The sequence below is a fragment of the Triticum dicoccoides genome, chromosome 6A (genome assembly GCF_002162155.2).
Source record: "Triticum dicoccoides isolate Atlit2015 ecotype Zavitan chromosome 6A, WEW_v2.0, whole genome shotgun sequence".
Taxonomy (NCBI): domain Eukaryota; kingdom Viridiplantae; phylum Streptophyta; class Magnoliopsida; order Poales; family Poaceae; genus Triticum; species Triticum dicoccoides.
In genome coordinates, this window is record NC_041390.1 from 581,041,140 (window position 1) to 581,060,198 (window position 19,059).

Below are 19,059 nucleotides of genomic sequence, written 5' to 3' on the forward strand. Positions count from 1 at the left end.
GGATTATGAAGGGTTCCTGTAAAACCTCCGCTACTCTTCGTAGATCTAGAATTATTGAATCAACCACTACCTGGTCCAAGTGGGGAGGGAGGAGGAGGGTGGTATGACTGGTAGTGCATGTCCATGTGAACACAAGATAATCATATATGATTTTTATAGATTTAGAGTGATACCCAGATAGTTTTAGTTTGACATAGATGACAATCACACATGGCAATGTGTCGAGGGAGGAGGGGGGTGAAGGGGGTGTTATTAAGTGGTTGTGGCGTGAGATATCTGTTGGGGAACGTAGTAATTTCAAAAAAAATCCTACGCACACGCAAGATCATGGTGATGCATAGCAACGAGAGGGGAGAGTGTTGTATACGTACCCTCGTAGACCGAAAGCGGAAGCGTTAGCACAATGCGGTTGATGTAGTCGTACGTCTTCACGATCCGACCGATCAAGTACCGAACGTACGGCACCTCCGAGTTCAGCACACGTTCAGCCAGATGACGTCCCTCGAACTCCGATCCAGCCGAGTGTTGAGGGAGAGTTTCGTTAGCACGACGGCGTGGTGACGATGATGATGTTCTACCGACGCAGGGATTCGCCTAAGCACCGCTACGATATGACCGAGGTGGATTATGGTGGAGGAGGGCACCACACATGGCTAAGAGATCAAGAGATCAATTTTTGTGTCTCTAGGGTTCCCCCCTGCCCCTATATATAAAGGAGCAAGGGGGGTGTGGCTGACCAGGGCATAGGCGCGCCAGGAGGAGTCCTACTCCCACCGGGAGTAGGACTCCCCCCCCCTTTCCTAGTTGGATTAGGACTTGGGAGGGGGGAAGAAGGAAAGAGGGGGGCCGGCCCCCCTTGCCCTAAACCCATTCGGTTTGGGCCTTGAGGGGCATGCCCCACACTTCCTTAGCTTTCCTCCTTTTCCACTAAGGCCCATGTAGGCCCATTAAGCCCCCCGGGGGGTTCCGGTAACCTCCCGGTACTCTGGTAAAATCCCGATTTCACCCGGAACACTTCCGATATCCAAACACAGGCTTCCAATATATCAATCTTCATGTCTCGACCATTTCGAGACTCCTCGTCATGTCCGTGATCACATCCGGGACTCCAAACAACCTTCGTTACATCAAAACATAAAACTCATAATATAACTGTCATCGTAGCGTTAAGCGTGCGGACCTTACGGGTTCGAGAACTATGTAGACATGACCGAGACACGTCTCCGGTCAATAACCAATAGCGGAACCTGGATGCTCATATTGGCTCCTACATATTCTACGAAGATCTTTATTGGTCAGACCGCATAACAACATACGTTGTTCCCTCTGTCATCGGTATGTTACTTGCCCGAGATTCGATCGTCGGTATCTCAATACCTAGTTCAATCTCATTACCGGCAAGTCTCTTTACTCGTTCCGTAATACATCATCCCGCAACTAACTCATTAGTTGCAATGCTTGCAAGGCTTAAGTGATGTGCATTACCGAGAGGGCCGAGAGATACCTCTCCGACAATCGGAGTGACAAATCCTAATCTCGAAATACGCCAACCCAACAAGTACCTTCAGAGACACCTGTAGGGCACCTTTATAATCACCCAGTCACGTTGTGACGTTTGGTGGCACACAAAGTGTTCCTCCGGTAAACAGGAGTTGCATAATCTCATATTCATAGGAACATGTATAAGTCATGAAGAAAGCAATAGCAACAAACTAAACGATCAAGTGCTAAGCTAATGGAATGGGTCAAGTCAATCACATCATTCTCTAACGATGTGATCCCATTAATCAAATGACAACTCATATCTATGGCTAGGAAACTTAACCATCTTTGATTCAACAAGCTAGTCAAGTAGAGGCATACTAGTGACATACTGTTTGTCTATGTATTCACACATGTATTATGTTTCCGGTTAATACAATTCTAGCATGAATAATAAACATTTATCATGATATAGGGAAATAAATAATAACTTTATTATTTCCTCTAGGGCATATTTCCTTCAGTCCCCTACTTGCACTAGAGTCAATAATCTAGTTCACATCGCCATGTAATTTAACATCAATAGTTCACATCACCATGTGATTAACACCCATAGTTCACATCGTCACGTGACCAACACCCAAAGGGTTTACTAGAGTCAATAATCTAGTTCACATCTCTATGTGATTAATACCCAAAGAGTACTAAGGTATGATCATGTTTTGCTTGTCAGGGAAGTTTAGTCAATGGGTCTGCTACATTCAGATCCGTATGTATTTTGCAAATTTCTATGTCAATAATGCTCTACACAGAGATACTCTAGCTAATTGCTCCCACTTTCAATATGTATCCAGATTGAGACTTTGAGTCATCTGTATCAGTGTCAAAACTTGCATTGACGTAACCCTTTACGACGAACCTTTTGTCACCTCCATAATCGAGAAACATATCCTTATTCCACTAAGGATAATTTTGACCAATGTCTAGTGATCTACTCCTAGATCACTATTGTACTCCCTTGCCAGGGCAGGGTATACAATAGGTCTAGTACACAGCATGGCATACTTTATAGAACCTATGGCTGAGGCATAGGGAATGACTTTCATTCTCTCTCTATCTTCTGTCGTGGTCGGGTTTTGAGTCTTACTCAACTTCACACCTTGTAACACAGGCAAGAACTCCTTCTTTGACTGTTCCATTTTGAACTACTTCAAAATCTTGTCAAGGTATGTACTCATTGAAAAACTTATCAAATGTCTTGATCTATCTCTATAGATCTTGATGCTCAATATGTAAGCAGCTTCACCGAGGTCTTTCTTTGAAAAACTCCTTTCAAACATTCCTTTATGCTTTGCATAATAATTCTACATTATCTTCGATCAACAATATGTCATTCACATATACTTATCAGAAATGTTGTAGTGCTCCCACTCACTTTCTTGTAAATACAGGCTTCACCGCAAGTCTGTATAAAACTATATGCTTTGATCAACTTATCAAAGTGTATATTCCAACTCCAAGATGCTTGCACCAGTCCATAGATGGATCGCTGGAGCTTGCATATTTTGTTAGTACCTTTAGGATTGACAAAACCTTCTGGTTGCATCATATACAACTCTTCTTTAATAAATCCATTAAGGAATGCAGTTTTATTTCTCCATTTGCCAGATTTCATAAAATGCGGCAATTGCTAACATGATTCGGACAGACTTAAGCATAGATACGAGTAAGAAACTCTCATCGTAGTCAACACCTTGAACTTGTCGAAAACCTTTTTGCGACAATTCTAGCTTTGTAGATAGTAGCACTACTATCAGCGTCCGTCTTCCTCTTGAAGATCCATTTAATCTCAATGGCTCGCCGATCAATGGGCAAGTCAATCAAAGTCCATACTTTGTTCTCATACATGGATCTCATCTCAGATATCATGGCCTCAAGCCATTTTGCGGAATCTAGGCTCATCATCGCTTCCTCATAGTTCGTAGGCTCGTCATGGTCAAGTAACATGACCTCCAGAACAGGATTACCGTACCACTTTGGTGCGGATCTCACTCTGGTTTACCTATGAGGTTCGGTAGCAACTTGATCTGAAGTCACATGATCATCATCATTAGCTTGCTCACTAATTGGTGTAGTAGTCACAGGAACATATTTCTGTGATGAACTACTTTCCAATAAGGGAGCAGGTACAATTACCTCATCAAGTTCTACTTTCCTCCCACTCACTTCTTTCGAGAGAAACTCCTTCTCTAGAAAGGATCCATTCTCAGCAACGAATATCTTGCCTTCGGATCTGTGATAGAAGGTGTACCCAACATTTTCTTTTGGGTATCCTATGAAGACGCACTTCTCCGATTTAGGTTTGAGCTTATAAGGTTGAAACTTTTTCACATAAGCATTGCAACCTCAAACTTTAAGAAACGACAGCTTAGGTTTCTTGCCAAACCATAGTTCATACGGTGTCGTCTCAACGGATTTAGATGGTGCCCTATTTAACGTGAATGCAGCTGTCTCTAATGCATAACCCCAAAACGATAGTGGTAGATCGGTAAGAGACATCATAGATCGCACCATATCCAATAAAGTATGGTTATGACATTCGGACACATCATTACACTGTGGTGTTCCAGGTGGCATGAGTGGTGAAACTATTTCACATTGTTTTAACTGAAGGCCAAACTCTTAACTCAAATATTTCACCTCTGCGATCATATCGTAGAAACTTTTATTTTCTTGTTACGATGATTCTCCACTTTACTCTGAAATTCTTTGAACTTTTCAAATGTTTCAGACTTGTGTTTCATTAAGTAGATATACCCATATCTGCTCAAATCATCTGTGAAGGTCAGAAAATAACGATACTTGCCGTGAGCCTTAAAACTCATCGGACCGCATACATCAGTACGTATTATTTCCAATAAGTCAGTTGCTCGCTCCATTGTTCCGGAGAACGGAGTCTTAGTCATCTTGCCCATGAGGCATGGTTCGCAAGCATCAAGTGATTCATAATCAAGTGATTCCAAAAGTCCATCAGCATGGAGTTTCTTCATGCGCTTTACACCAATATGACCTAAACGGCAATGGCACAGATAAGTTGCACTATCATTATTAACTTTGCATCTTTTGGTTTCAATATTATGAATATGTGTATCACTACGATCGAGATCCAATGAACCATTTTCATTGGGTATGTAACCATATAAGGTTTTATTCATGTAAACAGAACAACAATTTATTCTCTTACTTAAATGAATAACCGTATTGCAATAAACATGATCAAATCATATTCCTGCTCAACGCAAACACTAAATAACACTTATTTAGGTTCAACACTAATCCTGAAAGTATAGGGAGTGTGCGATGATGATCATATCAATCTTGGAACCACTTCCAACACACATCGTCACTTCACCCTTAACTAGTCTATGTTCATTCTGCAACTCCCGTTTCGAGTTACTACTCTTAGCAACTGAACCAGTATCAAATACTGAGGGGTTGCTATGAACACTAGTAAAATACACATCAATAATCTGTATATCAAATATACCTTTGTTCACTTTGCCATCCTTCTTATCCGCCAAATACTTGGGGCAGTTCCGCTTCCAGTGACCAGTCCCTTTGCAGTAGAAGCACTTAGTCTCAGGCTTAGGACCAGACTTGTGCTTCTTCACCTGAGAAGCAACTTGCTTGCCGTTCTTCTTGAAGTTCCCCTTCTTCCCTTTGCCCTTTTCTTGAAACTAGTGGTCTTGTCTACCATCAACACTTGATATTTTTCTTGATTTCTACCTTCGTTGATTTCAGCATTACGAAGAGCTTGGGAATCGTTTCCGTTATCCCTTGCATATCATAGTTCATCATGAAGTTCTACTAAATTGGTGACGGTGACTAGAGAATTTTGTCAATCACTATCTTATCTGGAAGATTAACTCCCACTTGATTCAAGCGATTGTAGTACCCAGACAATCTGAGCACATGCTCACTGCTTGAGCTATTCTCCTCCATCTTTTTAGCTATAGAACTTGTTGGAGACTTCATATCTCTCAACTCGGTTATTTGCTTGAAATATTAAATTCAACTCCTGGAACATCTCATATGGTCCATGACATTCAAAACGTCTTTGAAGTCCCGATTCTAAGCCGTTAAGCATGGTACACTAAACTATCAAGTAGTCATCATATTGAGCTAGCCATACGTTCCAACGTCTGCCTCTACTCCTGCAATAGGTCTGTCACATAGCGGTGCATCAAAGACATAATTCTTCTGTGCAGCAATGAGGATAATTCTCAGATCATGGATCCAATCCACATCATTGCTACTAACATTTTTCAACATAATTTTTCTCTAGGAACACAATAAACTGGGAGCAACATCGCGAGCTATTGATCTAAAACATAGATATGTTAATACTACCAGGACTAAGTTCATGATAAATTAAAGTTCAATTAATCATATTACTTAAGAACTCCCACTTAGACAGACATCCCTCTAATCTTTTAAGCGATCACGTGATCCATATCAACTAAACCATGTCCGATCATCACGTGAGATGGAGTAGTTTCAATGGTGAACATCACTATGTTGATCATATCTACTATATGATTCACGCTCGACCTTTTGGTCTTCATGTTTTGAGGCCATATCTGTTATATGCTAGGCTCGTCAAGTTTAACCTGAGTATTCCGCGTGTGCAACTGTTTTGCACCCCTTGTATTTGAACATAGAGCCTATCACACCCGATCATCACGTGGTGTCTCAGCACGAAGAACTTTCACAACGGTGCATACTCAGGGAGAACACTTATACTTTGATAATTTTAGTGAGGTATCATCTTATAATGCTACCGTCAATCAAAGCAAGATAAGATGCATAAAAGATAAACATCACATGCAATCAATATAAGTGATATGATATGGCCATCATCATCTTGTGCTTGTGATCTCCATCTCCGAAGCACCGTCATGATCACCATCGTCACCGGCGCGACACCTTGATCTCCATCGTAGCATCGTTGTTGTCTCGCCAATCTTATGCTTCCACGACTATCGCTACCGCTTAGTGATAAAGTAAAGCATTACAGGGCGATTGCATTGCATACAATAAAGCGACAACAATATGGCTCCTGCCAGTTGCCGATAACTTCGGTTACAAAACATGATAATCTCATACAATAAAATTTAGCATCATGTCTTGACCATATCACATCACAACATGCCCTGCAAAACAAGTTAGACGTCCTCTACTTTGTTGTTGCAAGTTTTACGTGGCTGCTACGGGCTTAGCAAGAACTGTTCTTACCTACGCATCAAAACCACAACGATAGTTTGTCAAGTTGGTGCTGCTTTAACCTTCGCAAGGACCGGGCGTAGCCACACTCGGTTCAACTAAAGTTGGATAAACTGACACCCGCCAGCCACCTGTGTGCAAAGCACGTCGGTAGAACCAGTCTCGTGTAAGCGTACACGTAATGTCGGTCCGGGCCGCTTCATCCAACAATACCGCTGAACCAAAGTATAACATGATGGTAAGCAGTATGACTTGTATCGCCCACAACTCACTTGTGTTCTACTCGTGCATATGACATCTACGCATAAAACCAGGCTCGGATGCCATTGTTGGGGAACGTAGTAATTTCAAAAAAATTCCTACGCACACGCAAGATCATGGTGATGCATAGCAACGAGAGGGGAGAGTGTTGTCTACGTACCCTCATAGACCGAAAGCTGAAGCGTTAGCACAACGCGGTTGATGTAGTCGTACGTCTTCACGATCCGACCGATCAAGTACCGAACGTACGGCACCTCCGTGTTCAGCACACGTTCAGCCCGATGACATCCCTTGAACTCTGATCCAGCCGAGTGTTGAGGGAGAGTTTCGTCAGCACAATGGCGTGGTGACGATGATGATGTTCTACCGACGCAGGGCTTCGCCTAAGCACCGCTACGATATGACCGAGGTGGATTATGGTGGAGGGGGGCACCGCACATGCCTAAGAGATCAAGAGATCAATTGTTGTGTCTCTAGGGTGCCCCCCTTGCCCCTGTATATAAAGGAGCAAGGGGGGGTGCAGCCGGCCAGGGCATAGGCGCGCCAGGAGGAGTCCTACTCCCACCGGGAGTAGGACTCCCCCCCTTTCCTAGTTGGATTAGGACTTGGGAGGGGGGAAAGAAGGAAAGAGGGGTGCCGGGCCCCCTTGCCCTAAACCAATTCGGTTTGGGCCTTGGGGGCGCGCCCCACACTTCCTTAGTTTCCCTCCTTTTCCACTAAGGCCCATGTAGGCCCATTAAGCCCCCGGGGGGTTCCGGTAACCTCCCGGTACTCCCGTAAAATCCCGATTTCACCCGGAACACTTCTGATATCCAAACATAGGCTTCCAATATATCAATCTTCATGTCTCGACCATTTCGAGACTCCTCATCATGTCCGTGATCACATCTGGGACTCCGAACAACCTTCGGTACATCAAAACATAAAACTCATAATATAACTGTCATCGTAGCGTTAAGCGTGCGGACCCTACGGGTTCGAGAACTATGTAGACATGACCGAGACACATCTTCGGTCAATAACCAATAGCGGAACCTGGATGCTCATATTGGCTCCTACATATTCTACGAAGATCTTTATCGGTCAGACCGCATAACAACATACGTTGTTCCCTCTGTCATCGGTATGTTACTTACCCGAGATTCGATCGTCGGTATCTCAATACCTAGTTCAATCTCATTACCGGCAAGTCTCTTTACTCGTTCCGTAATACATCATCCTGCAACTAACTCATTAGTTGCAATGCTTGCAAGGCTTAAGTGATGTGAATTACCGAGAGGGCCCAGAGATACCTCTCCGACAATCGGAGTGACAAATCCCAATCTCGAAATACACCAACCCAACAAGTACCTTCGGAGACACCTGTAGAGCACCTTTATAATCACCCAGTTACGTTGTGACATTTGGTGGCACACAAAGTGTTCCTCCGGTAAACGAGAGTTGCATAATCTCATAGTCATAGTAACATGTATAAGTCATGAAGAAAGCAATAGCAACAAATTAAACGATCAAGTGTTAAGCTAACGGAATGGGTCAAGTCAATCACATTATTCTCTAATGATGTGATCCCATTGATCAAATGACAACTCATGTCTATGGCTAGGAAACTTAACCATCTTTGATTCAACGAGCTAGTCAAGTAGAGGCATACTAGTGACATACTGTTTGTCTATGTATTCACACATGTATTATGTTTCCGGTTAATACAATTCTAGCATGAATAATAAACATTTATCATGATATAAGGAAATAAATAATAACTTTATTATTGCCTCTAGGGCATATTTCCTTCAATATCATCACATGACGTGCGCGTGAGAAAGTAAATAGCATAAAACTACCATATTTGGGCCTAGGGTTCCGAAAAACTACCACTTTCAAAATTCCCTAAAACCTGAAATTGTTTTTCATTTCAAAAAACTGCCATGTTGCACTGATGACCATATTGGTCAATATTAATCGTAATCATGACATATCAGGTCCACTTGGCAGATATGACATGGCATAAAAGTCAACACCGTTAGCTTTAACCGCTATGACGGGTGGGTTCCACATGTCAGTATTGTGTATAGAATAACCCCAACAAATATTTTTTAGAAATCAACTGAGTCCCTGCAAATATTTTTAGAAAGCAAAACGGTCCCTATAAATATTTTTAGAAAGTAATTTGGTCCTTGCATTTAAAAAAAGCAATCGGGTCCCTACAAAAAAGAAAGCAATCGGGGGTCCCTGAATCACTGGTTGTGTTGTTATCACCGTCGTGCCACCAAGGGCACCACCCACCGGTCGCAGTTCTGCCTGCACCAACGCCGACACACCACCGAGGCACCACCTACCGGCCCTAGTGCTGCGAATGTCAACGCCCCGTGCCACCGAGGGCACCACACACTAGCCGTATAGTTCTGTCCTCGTCGCTGCCTCGACCCCATGTGGCGCTCCTCTGACGCACACACGTAGGATGTGTGCGCGGCGGTGCAGTCCTTATCCTCGGCCGATGTCCGCGGCCGGTAGCGCCCTGGTCGATGTGGTGCAGTGTGTGTCCAAGGCCGGCGGCGCCCAGGTGAATGAGGCGGGTGCAACCCCGCCGTCGACACTGGTGGCTTCTGGTGGCGACGCCTCAATCGGTGTCGCACGTGCGCCCTGGCCATTGGCCCTGGTGGCTTCAGGTTGCAGCGCCCTTCTCGTGCAGGCTGGGAAGGGGAGGGGAGAGGGTCGTCGGGCACGAAGGTGACGCGACAGTGGGTGGTTCTATTTTTTTAACTATTTGGGAGAAGTCCATTTTTGTATTGGGGAAAAGTCCATGTAATAACCTAAAAATATGCGATGATAATTATTTTAATTGGATAATTATATTGTGATTAACTGTTAAGCTATTAAGATAAAAATAAAAAATAGTTTACCAAACATTAGTAGATTACGTGTACAAAACATCTCACTGCCTAGGTTCTAAAATATCTGGGTTTATCTGTTAAAATGTTATTCTAGAAGAGAAAAGAGTAGATAAGTTCAATGTCCTGCAGATTACTTACGCAGGGAGAATACCTGCGGTGTGTTCCAAAAAAAAATCTATGCTAAGGAAGCAGCGAGTAGATAAGCATCCACAGTAACCAGGGTGAGCCAGCCGTGGGGTAGTCGGTACCTGGGTTAGATCAGTCTCATCCACGTAGCCCTTCCTCGACAGATGTCATCCTTTCAACCCTCTTCTCTTGCACTATAAATAGCTTCTCAACTGTGCGGTACTGATCGCCCGCACCCAGAAAATTCCCCACTTTAGTTGGAAGCAGTCAGCGGAGAGCGAGCGACCGATCGGAGAAGCTGCGGAGAAATTGAGGACAAGGAGGTATGGCTGCTAGCTTTAGCCAACGCCCTGTTCCTCATCTTGTCTCATGAAGTCATCTAAGATTCTTGAGGGTAGCTAGCTGTAGCATCTCTCCTCTCCTACTACATGTTCCTGTTTTCTTTCCATCGATTTCCACACTTGAGGTGATATTCTTGCTTAACGGAAGATGTGGTGTTATGGGTAAATGAACGAAAAGATTCTAAAATACTGGAAGTTGCATCAGACTGATTCCATTCTATTGATCCATGCTTTGTTACACTGATGAATTTATTCGCTGGCTTAAGAAGGAACAACTAGTACTAGTTGGTAAGAAAGACTGGGAACGAGTAGTACTAGTACTACAGGACCCATGCATGCGTACATCTCATGTGTAAAGAAATAATCTTCATGGCTAGCTAGCATGCATGCAGGTGGTTGTATTTCTCAAATTTAATAGCTGGGAACAGTACTGAGGTTAAAGTGGGATGTGCACGCCTCACTCTAGCATAGCCAAGTACTATAGAGCGACTTGTTACATCCCTGTACTGGTACTGCATATAGCTGCTCATGTCCATGTTGCCACTTGCAAGTCACATGAAATAATAAGCTGATGGGCGTTTGTAACATGCTTAGGTTGGAGCTCAGATTTAGCCGAGGAGGAACCGCTGCAAGGCAAGACTGTGCATACCAGTCTTCTCTCTCAAACTGAACTTTTAATATATGTTAACAAATTAATTGGTTACTAGCATTAATGTTTTTACATATGAATATAAGTGATGAGCTGGTAATTATTATGCCTGTGAGAACCATGCGTGCATGGTTGACGGATTGATCGAACGATGATGTTTGAATAATCTAAGAACGTACACCGTCGTGATCGTGGTAAGTGTGGTATATCAAGCCCGGGGCGGTCGATACCTGAAATAACGGTACGCGGCTAATTTAGTCGGTACTAGTGTGAGATGGAAGATACCTCACACAAGTAGGGGACTCGGCGTCGTGATTCCCGGAGATAGGTATTACCATTGGTGGAGATTACGACGGTTATTAGTATGTCTCTGCAGAGATTATTGCTATAGGTTTGCGCCGGTATAATTCCATCCTGCTCCTGTAAGGTAACAGGAGGCTGAAGCATCTTTACCTTATGCACATTCAACTTGCAACCTACTAATTCTTGCATTCTTATATTCTTGCTGAGTATGTCCCAACATACTCACTATTGTTTTCCTTTTTCCTCTGATATGCACAGAGTGCGCGGGAAGTGGGCATGGTGAGGAGTTAGAGGAGCATGAGGAATAAGTCGACGCCTAGGCCAGGGTGTCAAAATTAGCAGTCTTTGTTTAATCCTTAAATAAAGTCAGTGAAGAATAAGAGGAAGTGCTATCAATACATGTGCATATGCACGTGGTTGAACACTTGGCCTACTATCTATTATTTGGTTAAGTGAGGGTGTAAGCTATTATGTAAAGAATAAGCTGGAATTAAAGTATTACTTGTGCCCTGTTGTTCTGATATATGCTACTCATGCCTTGTGTGCTTATGAGTGTTCTTCAACTCATAAGGACACGGCGACTGTCACATTTATTTCCGAACCTTCGAGTCGTGACAGTAATAGTGGCATCAGAGCCTCGTTTAAAAATTTAATTAACTAGGTATAAACCAGATAATCAGGGCTAGTGAGGGTAAAGAGTGTTTATGAGCAAACTAACTAGGAGATAACCCTGGCCTAGTAAAGGAAGTAGTGCTGGTTGGTTTGAGTATGGTGAGGGACGTACTAGAATAGGTTGCATAGTAAGGCTATGGAGTAGTCCTGGGATAGGGTAGTAGCTATGCTGTCTCTCTTTATCTGGTTTTCTAATGTGATGGATGTGTTGTCCAATCCAGGCATGGAGTTTGTTGACATCCCAACCAAGCATTTTCTGGAGCAGTTTGTGGCGCTGTTCGGACTTGCTCCACCAGTTGTCTGTTGGAGGCCTGCTCCTGAGGGATTGTACATTGTGGGGGTTCAGGTTAACCTTGGTCCTGCGGACAGGGTTCCTCACGTGTACTATGAAGCTGCAGGAGCCACTATCCTTGAGGCGGAGCAGGCAGCCTGCCTGATGGTGATCCACGCCGTAGCTGCCAAACGTAATGTGGAAATTAGGGATATTAACTACTACCACCTAGGGTACCTGCAGCATCAGGTGGAGGATCTGCGCAAGAAGCTGATGGAGGCCGAGCATCTTTGTGCTGAACTGATGAACATTGTCCGCTCCAGCGAGAGTGAGGTCGCTTTTCTGGAGCGCCTCACTCACAGGTTCTATCGTCGCATTCGCTGCCTGAGGGACACTGTGGCTGCACTGCAGCATGGTGGTGGCGGAAGTTCCAGCGGCAGTGTGTGAGCAGTGGATGGGCATCAGCACCGTAGCAGTCCCGTTGGGGTCCTTTCTATAGTATTTAGTATCTTTAGAATAAAATCTTGCAGGGTATGAGTGTGGGTGGTTCAGGTTTTGGGGCTGCAAGATAGACATGGCGTGAGGTGTGGAGGATGACACTAGTTGTCCTTTGGGTTTGAGGGAGCCTCTAGTTATGGTGTTATGCTGTGCTTGTAATGTAAGGACTGAGTTCTCTGTGTTGGGATGGTCTAAGCATGCTGCTACGTTGCCGTGTAGCTCATGTGGTTTTCTCTTAAAAAAAACTGAAGTTTGATCCTGGTGAAGCTAAAGAAGTGTCTTTCTGTTGATGTTTGTTTTGCCGATTACTATCCCTTCACAAGAACAGCTGGTAACTAATTTGTTCCTCATAATAGCAGTAGGATGTGTGTATAACTTTGCTTAAGTGACCTGATGAGTGCTGAGAATACGAACTTTCTGGACGAAATTAAAGCAAAATAAATTGATGTTTCAGTAAATCAGCGGAATGGTAGTACACCATGTACTATTGGTGAACAGTACGTGTGTGAGCTAGACTATGCATGCGTGTGTGTGAGCTAGACTATGCATGCATGTGTATGAGCTATGGGTTATGGGTTGTAGGACGTGGCCTACACTACCTACTTTTAGTAGGCACGTGCTAGTTTATCTGGACCTTTACTAATTGTCTACGGTGCATATCCCGCTACCTCTCAAGCAAATTGCTATGTGTTGTATGATTATTCTTATTTTTCCATGCTGTCGTGGCTAATTTGATAAGTTCATTATCATAGATGATTGATAATGGCAGCAACGGTACGAGTCGTGATGGAAATAATTCGGGCAATACAAATGCTGGATTATTGGTCCAAGAACTTGGTGACCAGAGTGTGCTGGCCAATCTGCTCACTAACATTTTGGGCAGACAGCAAGAGACTCAACAACGTCAAATGGATATTCTGGAGCGCGTTGTAAAGAATGATAGCCACCGGAGTGGAGTTGGGGAATTTCAAAAACTCAAGCCGCCCTCATTCTCCGGGACTGCTAATCCGCTTGAAGCGGAAGACTGGATCACCGCTATGGAGAAAGCATTTGAGGCTATGGGCTGCACCAACGAAGAGAAAGTCATTTATGCAGTTTATATGCTAAAATCAAGCGCTTTTGAATGGTGGGACGCTCACAAAAAGTCTTACCCGGAGGGTACTCCCCTGACATGGATATTGTTCAAAGAGGCGTTCTATAAAAAGTATTTTCCAGAAAGCATCAAACGCATCAAAGAAAGGGAGTTTCTTGAGCTTAAACAAGGGAACAAATCTGTAGGAGAATATGAAATTGAATTCTCTAGACTTGCAAGATTTGCTCTAGAGTTCGTCCAGACTGATGGCTCCAAGGCTCGACGCTTCGAGAGCGGTCTACGTCAACCACTTAAGCGGCGTGTGGAAGCCTTTGAGTTAAATACTTTTAGAGATGTGGTGAATAAAGCCCAGTTGTTGGAAAAGGGATTTCAAGAGGAAAAGGGTGATGCTGGTCAGCCATCTAAGAAGTTTAAATTCAATAATGATAATAGGCAAAATAATGGGAATTTTAGAACAGGTGGTCGCCCAGAACGAACCAGAGGCAACTCATTTGGGAGTATGCCAAGGAGATGCCCAATCTGTAACGGGAATCATACACCAAATATTTGTCCAGATCGTTGGGGAAGAGTTACGCATGTGGAAAGCCGGGACACACTCGGTACGAATGTCCTAATAATAAACAAAGCATCAACCCTCTGACTCCTGCTCAGCAAAGGCCTATGGCGCTGCCCCAGCCACCTCAACCATTATATCTACCTGGCCCTTCTTCCACTTATCACTCAAATCAGTATGCCAAGACTAATACTGCTAATCGAGCGCAAGGACTTCGTCCAAATAATCGAGAGAAGCCTCACGGAGGGAACCAAGCTAGAGTATTCAATCTAACTCAGAAGAATGTTGAGGAGTCCAACAACGTGGTGACAGGTAACCTTTTAATACGCTCTCATCCAGGAAAAATCTTGTTTGATTCTGGTGCCACCCATTCATTTGTTGCTACAAAATTCATGAGTAAACATCATATCCCTAGCAGTACGCTAGAAGGGTCTATTTATGTTGAGACACCTATAGGAAGCAGAAGTACGAATTTAATTTGCACTTCTTGTCCCATTGAGATCATGGGATGGAAGTTTATGGCGGATCTTATTGTAATGGAAATGCAAGATTTTGACATAATACTTGGCATGGACTGGTTGCAAGAGTATAGAGCCACTATTGACTGCTATGAAAAACAAATTACACTCAGACTTGATGGTCAAGTAGAGATTGTGTATCAGGGTGATAAAAAGAGCCAGTCACGGACTCTTATGACAAAATTAGACAAGAAGGAAATCAATATCAAGGATATTCCAGTGGTAAATGAATTTCCTGATGTCTTTCCGGGAGAGTTGCCGGGACTACCACTGGATCGAGAAATTGAATTTGCTATCTTATTGATCCCGGGAACCAAACCAATCTACAAGGCACCTTATAGGATGGCACCTGCGGAACTTAAGGAGCTAAAAGTACAACTCAAAGAGTTGGAGGATAGGGGATTTATTTGCCCTAGTGTTTCACCGTGGGGAGCTCCTGTTTTATTCGTTAAAAAGAAGGATGGAAGTTTAAGATTGTGCGTTGACTATCGGGAATTAAACAAGGTAACTATAAGCAACAAATACCCTCTTCCGCGGATCGATGATTTGTTCGACCAACTACAAGGATCCAAGGTTTTCTCAAAGATTGATTTACAGTCTGGTTACCATCAGTTAAAGATTAAGCCAACTGATATCCCCAAGACCGCTTTTCGCACCCGCTATGGACACTATGAGTATCTAGTGATGCCCTTCGGTTTGACCAATGCTCCTGCGGCTTTCATGGATTTAATGAATCGAGTCTTCAAGCCTTATTTGGATCAATTTGTGATTGTGTTCATTGATGATATTCTTATATATTCAAAGACGGAGGAAGAGCATTCAATGCATCTAAAAATTGTGCTACAAATACTGCGGGAACATAAATTATATGCCAAGTTAAAGAAATGTGATTTCTGGATGAATAAAGTTCCTTTCCTTGGCCATATAATCTCAGAAGAAGGGATATCAGTAGATCCTGCAAAAGTTCAAGCGGTGGCAGAGTGGCAAAGGCCCTCCACTGTAACTGACATTCGAAGTTTCCTTGGGCTGGCGGGGTACTACCGCCGATTTATATTGAACTTTGCAAAAATTGCTGCACCTTTGACTCATCTAACAAAGAAGGGAATTAAGTTTGAGTGGTCAGATGAGTGTGAGAAAAGCTTTCAAGAATTAAAGAATCGACTTGTCTCAGCCCCAGTTCTTGCTTTGCCTGTCGGTGGGGAAGAATTCACCATCTACTGTGATGCCTCAAAAATTGGGCTTGGGTGCGTACTTATGCAAAGGGGGAAAGTTATTGCTTATGCATCTCGCCAGCTAAAACCATATGAACAAAATTATCCAACTCATGATATGGAGCTAGCAGCGGTAATTTTTGCTCTAAAAATCTGGAGGCATTATCTTTATGGAGAACATTGTGAGATATTTACTGATCATAAAAATTTGAAATATATATTCACACAAAAAGAGTTGAACATGAGGCAAAGAAGGTGGCTAGAATTACTGAAGGATTACGATGTTAATATTAACTATCACCCAGGAAAAGCCAACATAGTGGCAGATGCCCTGAGCCGAAAGGCGTACTGCAACATGACTACCCTGGCGACACGTGAGCCCCATATATTGAGAGATCTGGAAAGACTAGCGGTGGAACTAAAGGTTCACGTGCCAGGAGATCGAGTTATGTTAAATACTCTTCAAGTCACATCAACCTTAGAAAGGCAGATCATGGAAAAACAAATGGTTGACCAAGACTTGTTAAAGATAAAGAAAGATATTAGTGATGGAAAGCCATCGGAATTTAATATTGACTCTGCTGGCGCCATATGTTTTAGAGACAGGATCTGTGTACCTAATGATTTGGAATTAAAGAAACAAATCTTGGATGAAGCCCACTCGTTTCTATACACCATGCACCCTGGGAGCACTAAAATGTATCAGGATATTAAGAGGACATTTTGGTGGAATAATATGAAAAGAGAAATTGCAAAATTTGTTTTGGAGTGTGATGTGTGCCGGCGCATAAAAGCGGAACATCAGAAACCGGCCGGACTTCTACAACCATTGTCAGTACCACTCTGGAAATGGGAGGAGATCAGCATGGATTTTATCCAGGGATTACCACGAACGCCAGCAGGACACGATAGCATATGGGTAATAGTGGATCGACTAACAAAGTCGGCGCATTTTATACCTGTTAAAAAGACCTTTTCTTTGGAAAGGTTGGCCAGAATATATATTAAAGAAATAGTGTCATTACATGGTGTTCCCTTACGCATAGCATCAGATAGAGATCCTCGTTTTGCCTCAAAGTTTTGGATAAGTCTACACAAGGCATTGGGAACAAAATTGGACTTTAGTACTGCATATCATCCGCAAAGCGATGGACAAACCGAACGAGTAAATCAAATTGTGGAGGACATGCTCAGGTCATGTATTTTAGAATTTAAGGGAGCATGGGATGAATATATGCCTTTGGCCGAGTTTGCATACAATAACAGTTATCAATCAAGTATTCAAATGGCCCCTTACGAGGCTTTATATGGTAGGAGGTGTCGAGCGCCGATTTATTGGGATGAGGTTGGAGAAAGAAAGTTTTTAGGACCTGATATAATTCAAGAAACTGAAGAAAAAGTAAGGCTTATACGCGAGCGACTCCGAACTGCACAGAGTAGACAAAAGAGCTATGCTGACAATAAAAGAAGAGATTTTCACTTGGAAACATGAGACTTGGTATATTTGAAAGTCTCTCCAATGAAAGGAGTTAAGCGTTTTGGACAGGGAAAGAAGTTGAGTCCGAGATATATTGGACCCTTTCCCGTGACCAGACAGATCGGAGAGGTAGCCTACCACTTAGAGCTACCAGAGGCTCTCGCTGGAGTACATAATGTATTCCACGTGTCCTTACTTCGTAAATGCCTAAAACCGCCACATCAACCGGCGGAACTAGAACTGTCCCAAGTGAGAGAGGATCTATCATACGAAGAATATCCCATTCGGATATTGGATATTAAAGACCGTGAGACTCGACGCCAAACTATTCGATTTGCCAAAGTACAATGGAATAATCACAGCGAGGATGAGGCCACCTGGGAAAGGGAAGACGACTTAAGAAAAACCTTTCCGCACCTTTTCAATGATTAAGGTATGCAAATTTCGAGGTCGAAATTTTTGTAAGGAGGAAGGGATGTAATAACCTAAAAATATGCGATGATAATTATTTTAATTGGATAATTATATTGTGATTAACTGTTAAGCTATTAAGATAAAAATAAAAAATAGTTTACCAAACATTAGTAGATTACGTGTACAAAACATCTCACTGCCTAGGTTCTAAAATATCTGGGTTTATCTATTAAAATGTTATTCTAGAAGAGAAAAGAGTAGATAAGTTCAATGTCCTGCAGATTACTTACGCAGGGAGAATACCTGCGGTGTGTTCCAAAAAAAAATCTATGCTAAGGAAGCAGCGAGTAGATAAGCATCCACAATAACCAGGGTGAGCCAGCCGTGGGGTAGTCGGTACCTGGGTTAGATCAGTCTCATCCACGTAGCCCTTCCTCGACAGATGTCATCCTTTCAACCCTCTTCTCTTGCACTATAAATAGCTTCTCAACCGTGCGGTACTGATCGCCCGCACCCAGAAAATTCCCCACTTTAGTTGGAAGCAGTCAGCGGAGAGCGAGCGACCGATCGGAGAAGCTGCGGAGAAATTGAGGACAAGGAGGTATGGCTGCTAGCTTTAGCCAACGCCCTGTTCCTCGTCTTGTCTCATGAAGTCATCTAAGATTCTTGAGGGTAGCTAGCTGTAGCATCTCTCCTCTCCTACTACATGTTCCTGTTTTCTTTCCATCGATTTCCACACTTGAGGTGATATTCTTGCTTAACGGAAGATGTGGTGTTATGGGTAAATGAACGAAAAGATTCTAAAATACTGGAAGTTGCATCAGACTGATTCCATTCTATTGATCCATACTTTGTTACACTGATGAATTTATTCGCTGGCTTAAGAAGGAACAACTAGTACTAGTTGGTAAGAAAGACTGGGAACGAGTAGTACTAGTACTACAGGACCCATGCATGCGTACATCTCCTGTGTAAAGAAATAATCTTCATGGCTAGCTAGCATGCATGCAGGTGGT

The 19,059-nt window shown here is 43.1% G+C and overlaps 1 protein-coding gene across 1 annotated transcript; it reads left to right on the forward strand.

Moving 5' to 3' along the window:
* Positions 1-13,529: 13,529 nt before the first annotated feature.
* LOC119316015 lies at positions 13,530-17,644 on the forward strand. The gene is made up of 4 exons (XM_037590419.1): positions 13,530-14,262; positions 14,763-15,342; positions 15,571-16,471; positions 17,252-17,644. Exons 1-4 carry the CDS (start codon positions 13,530-13,532, stop codon positions 17,642-17,644), a joined length of 2,607 nt encoding a protein of 868 aa, XP_037446316.1.
* Positions 17,645-19,059: the final 1,415 nt, after the last annotated feature.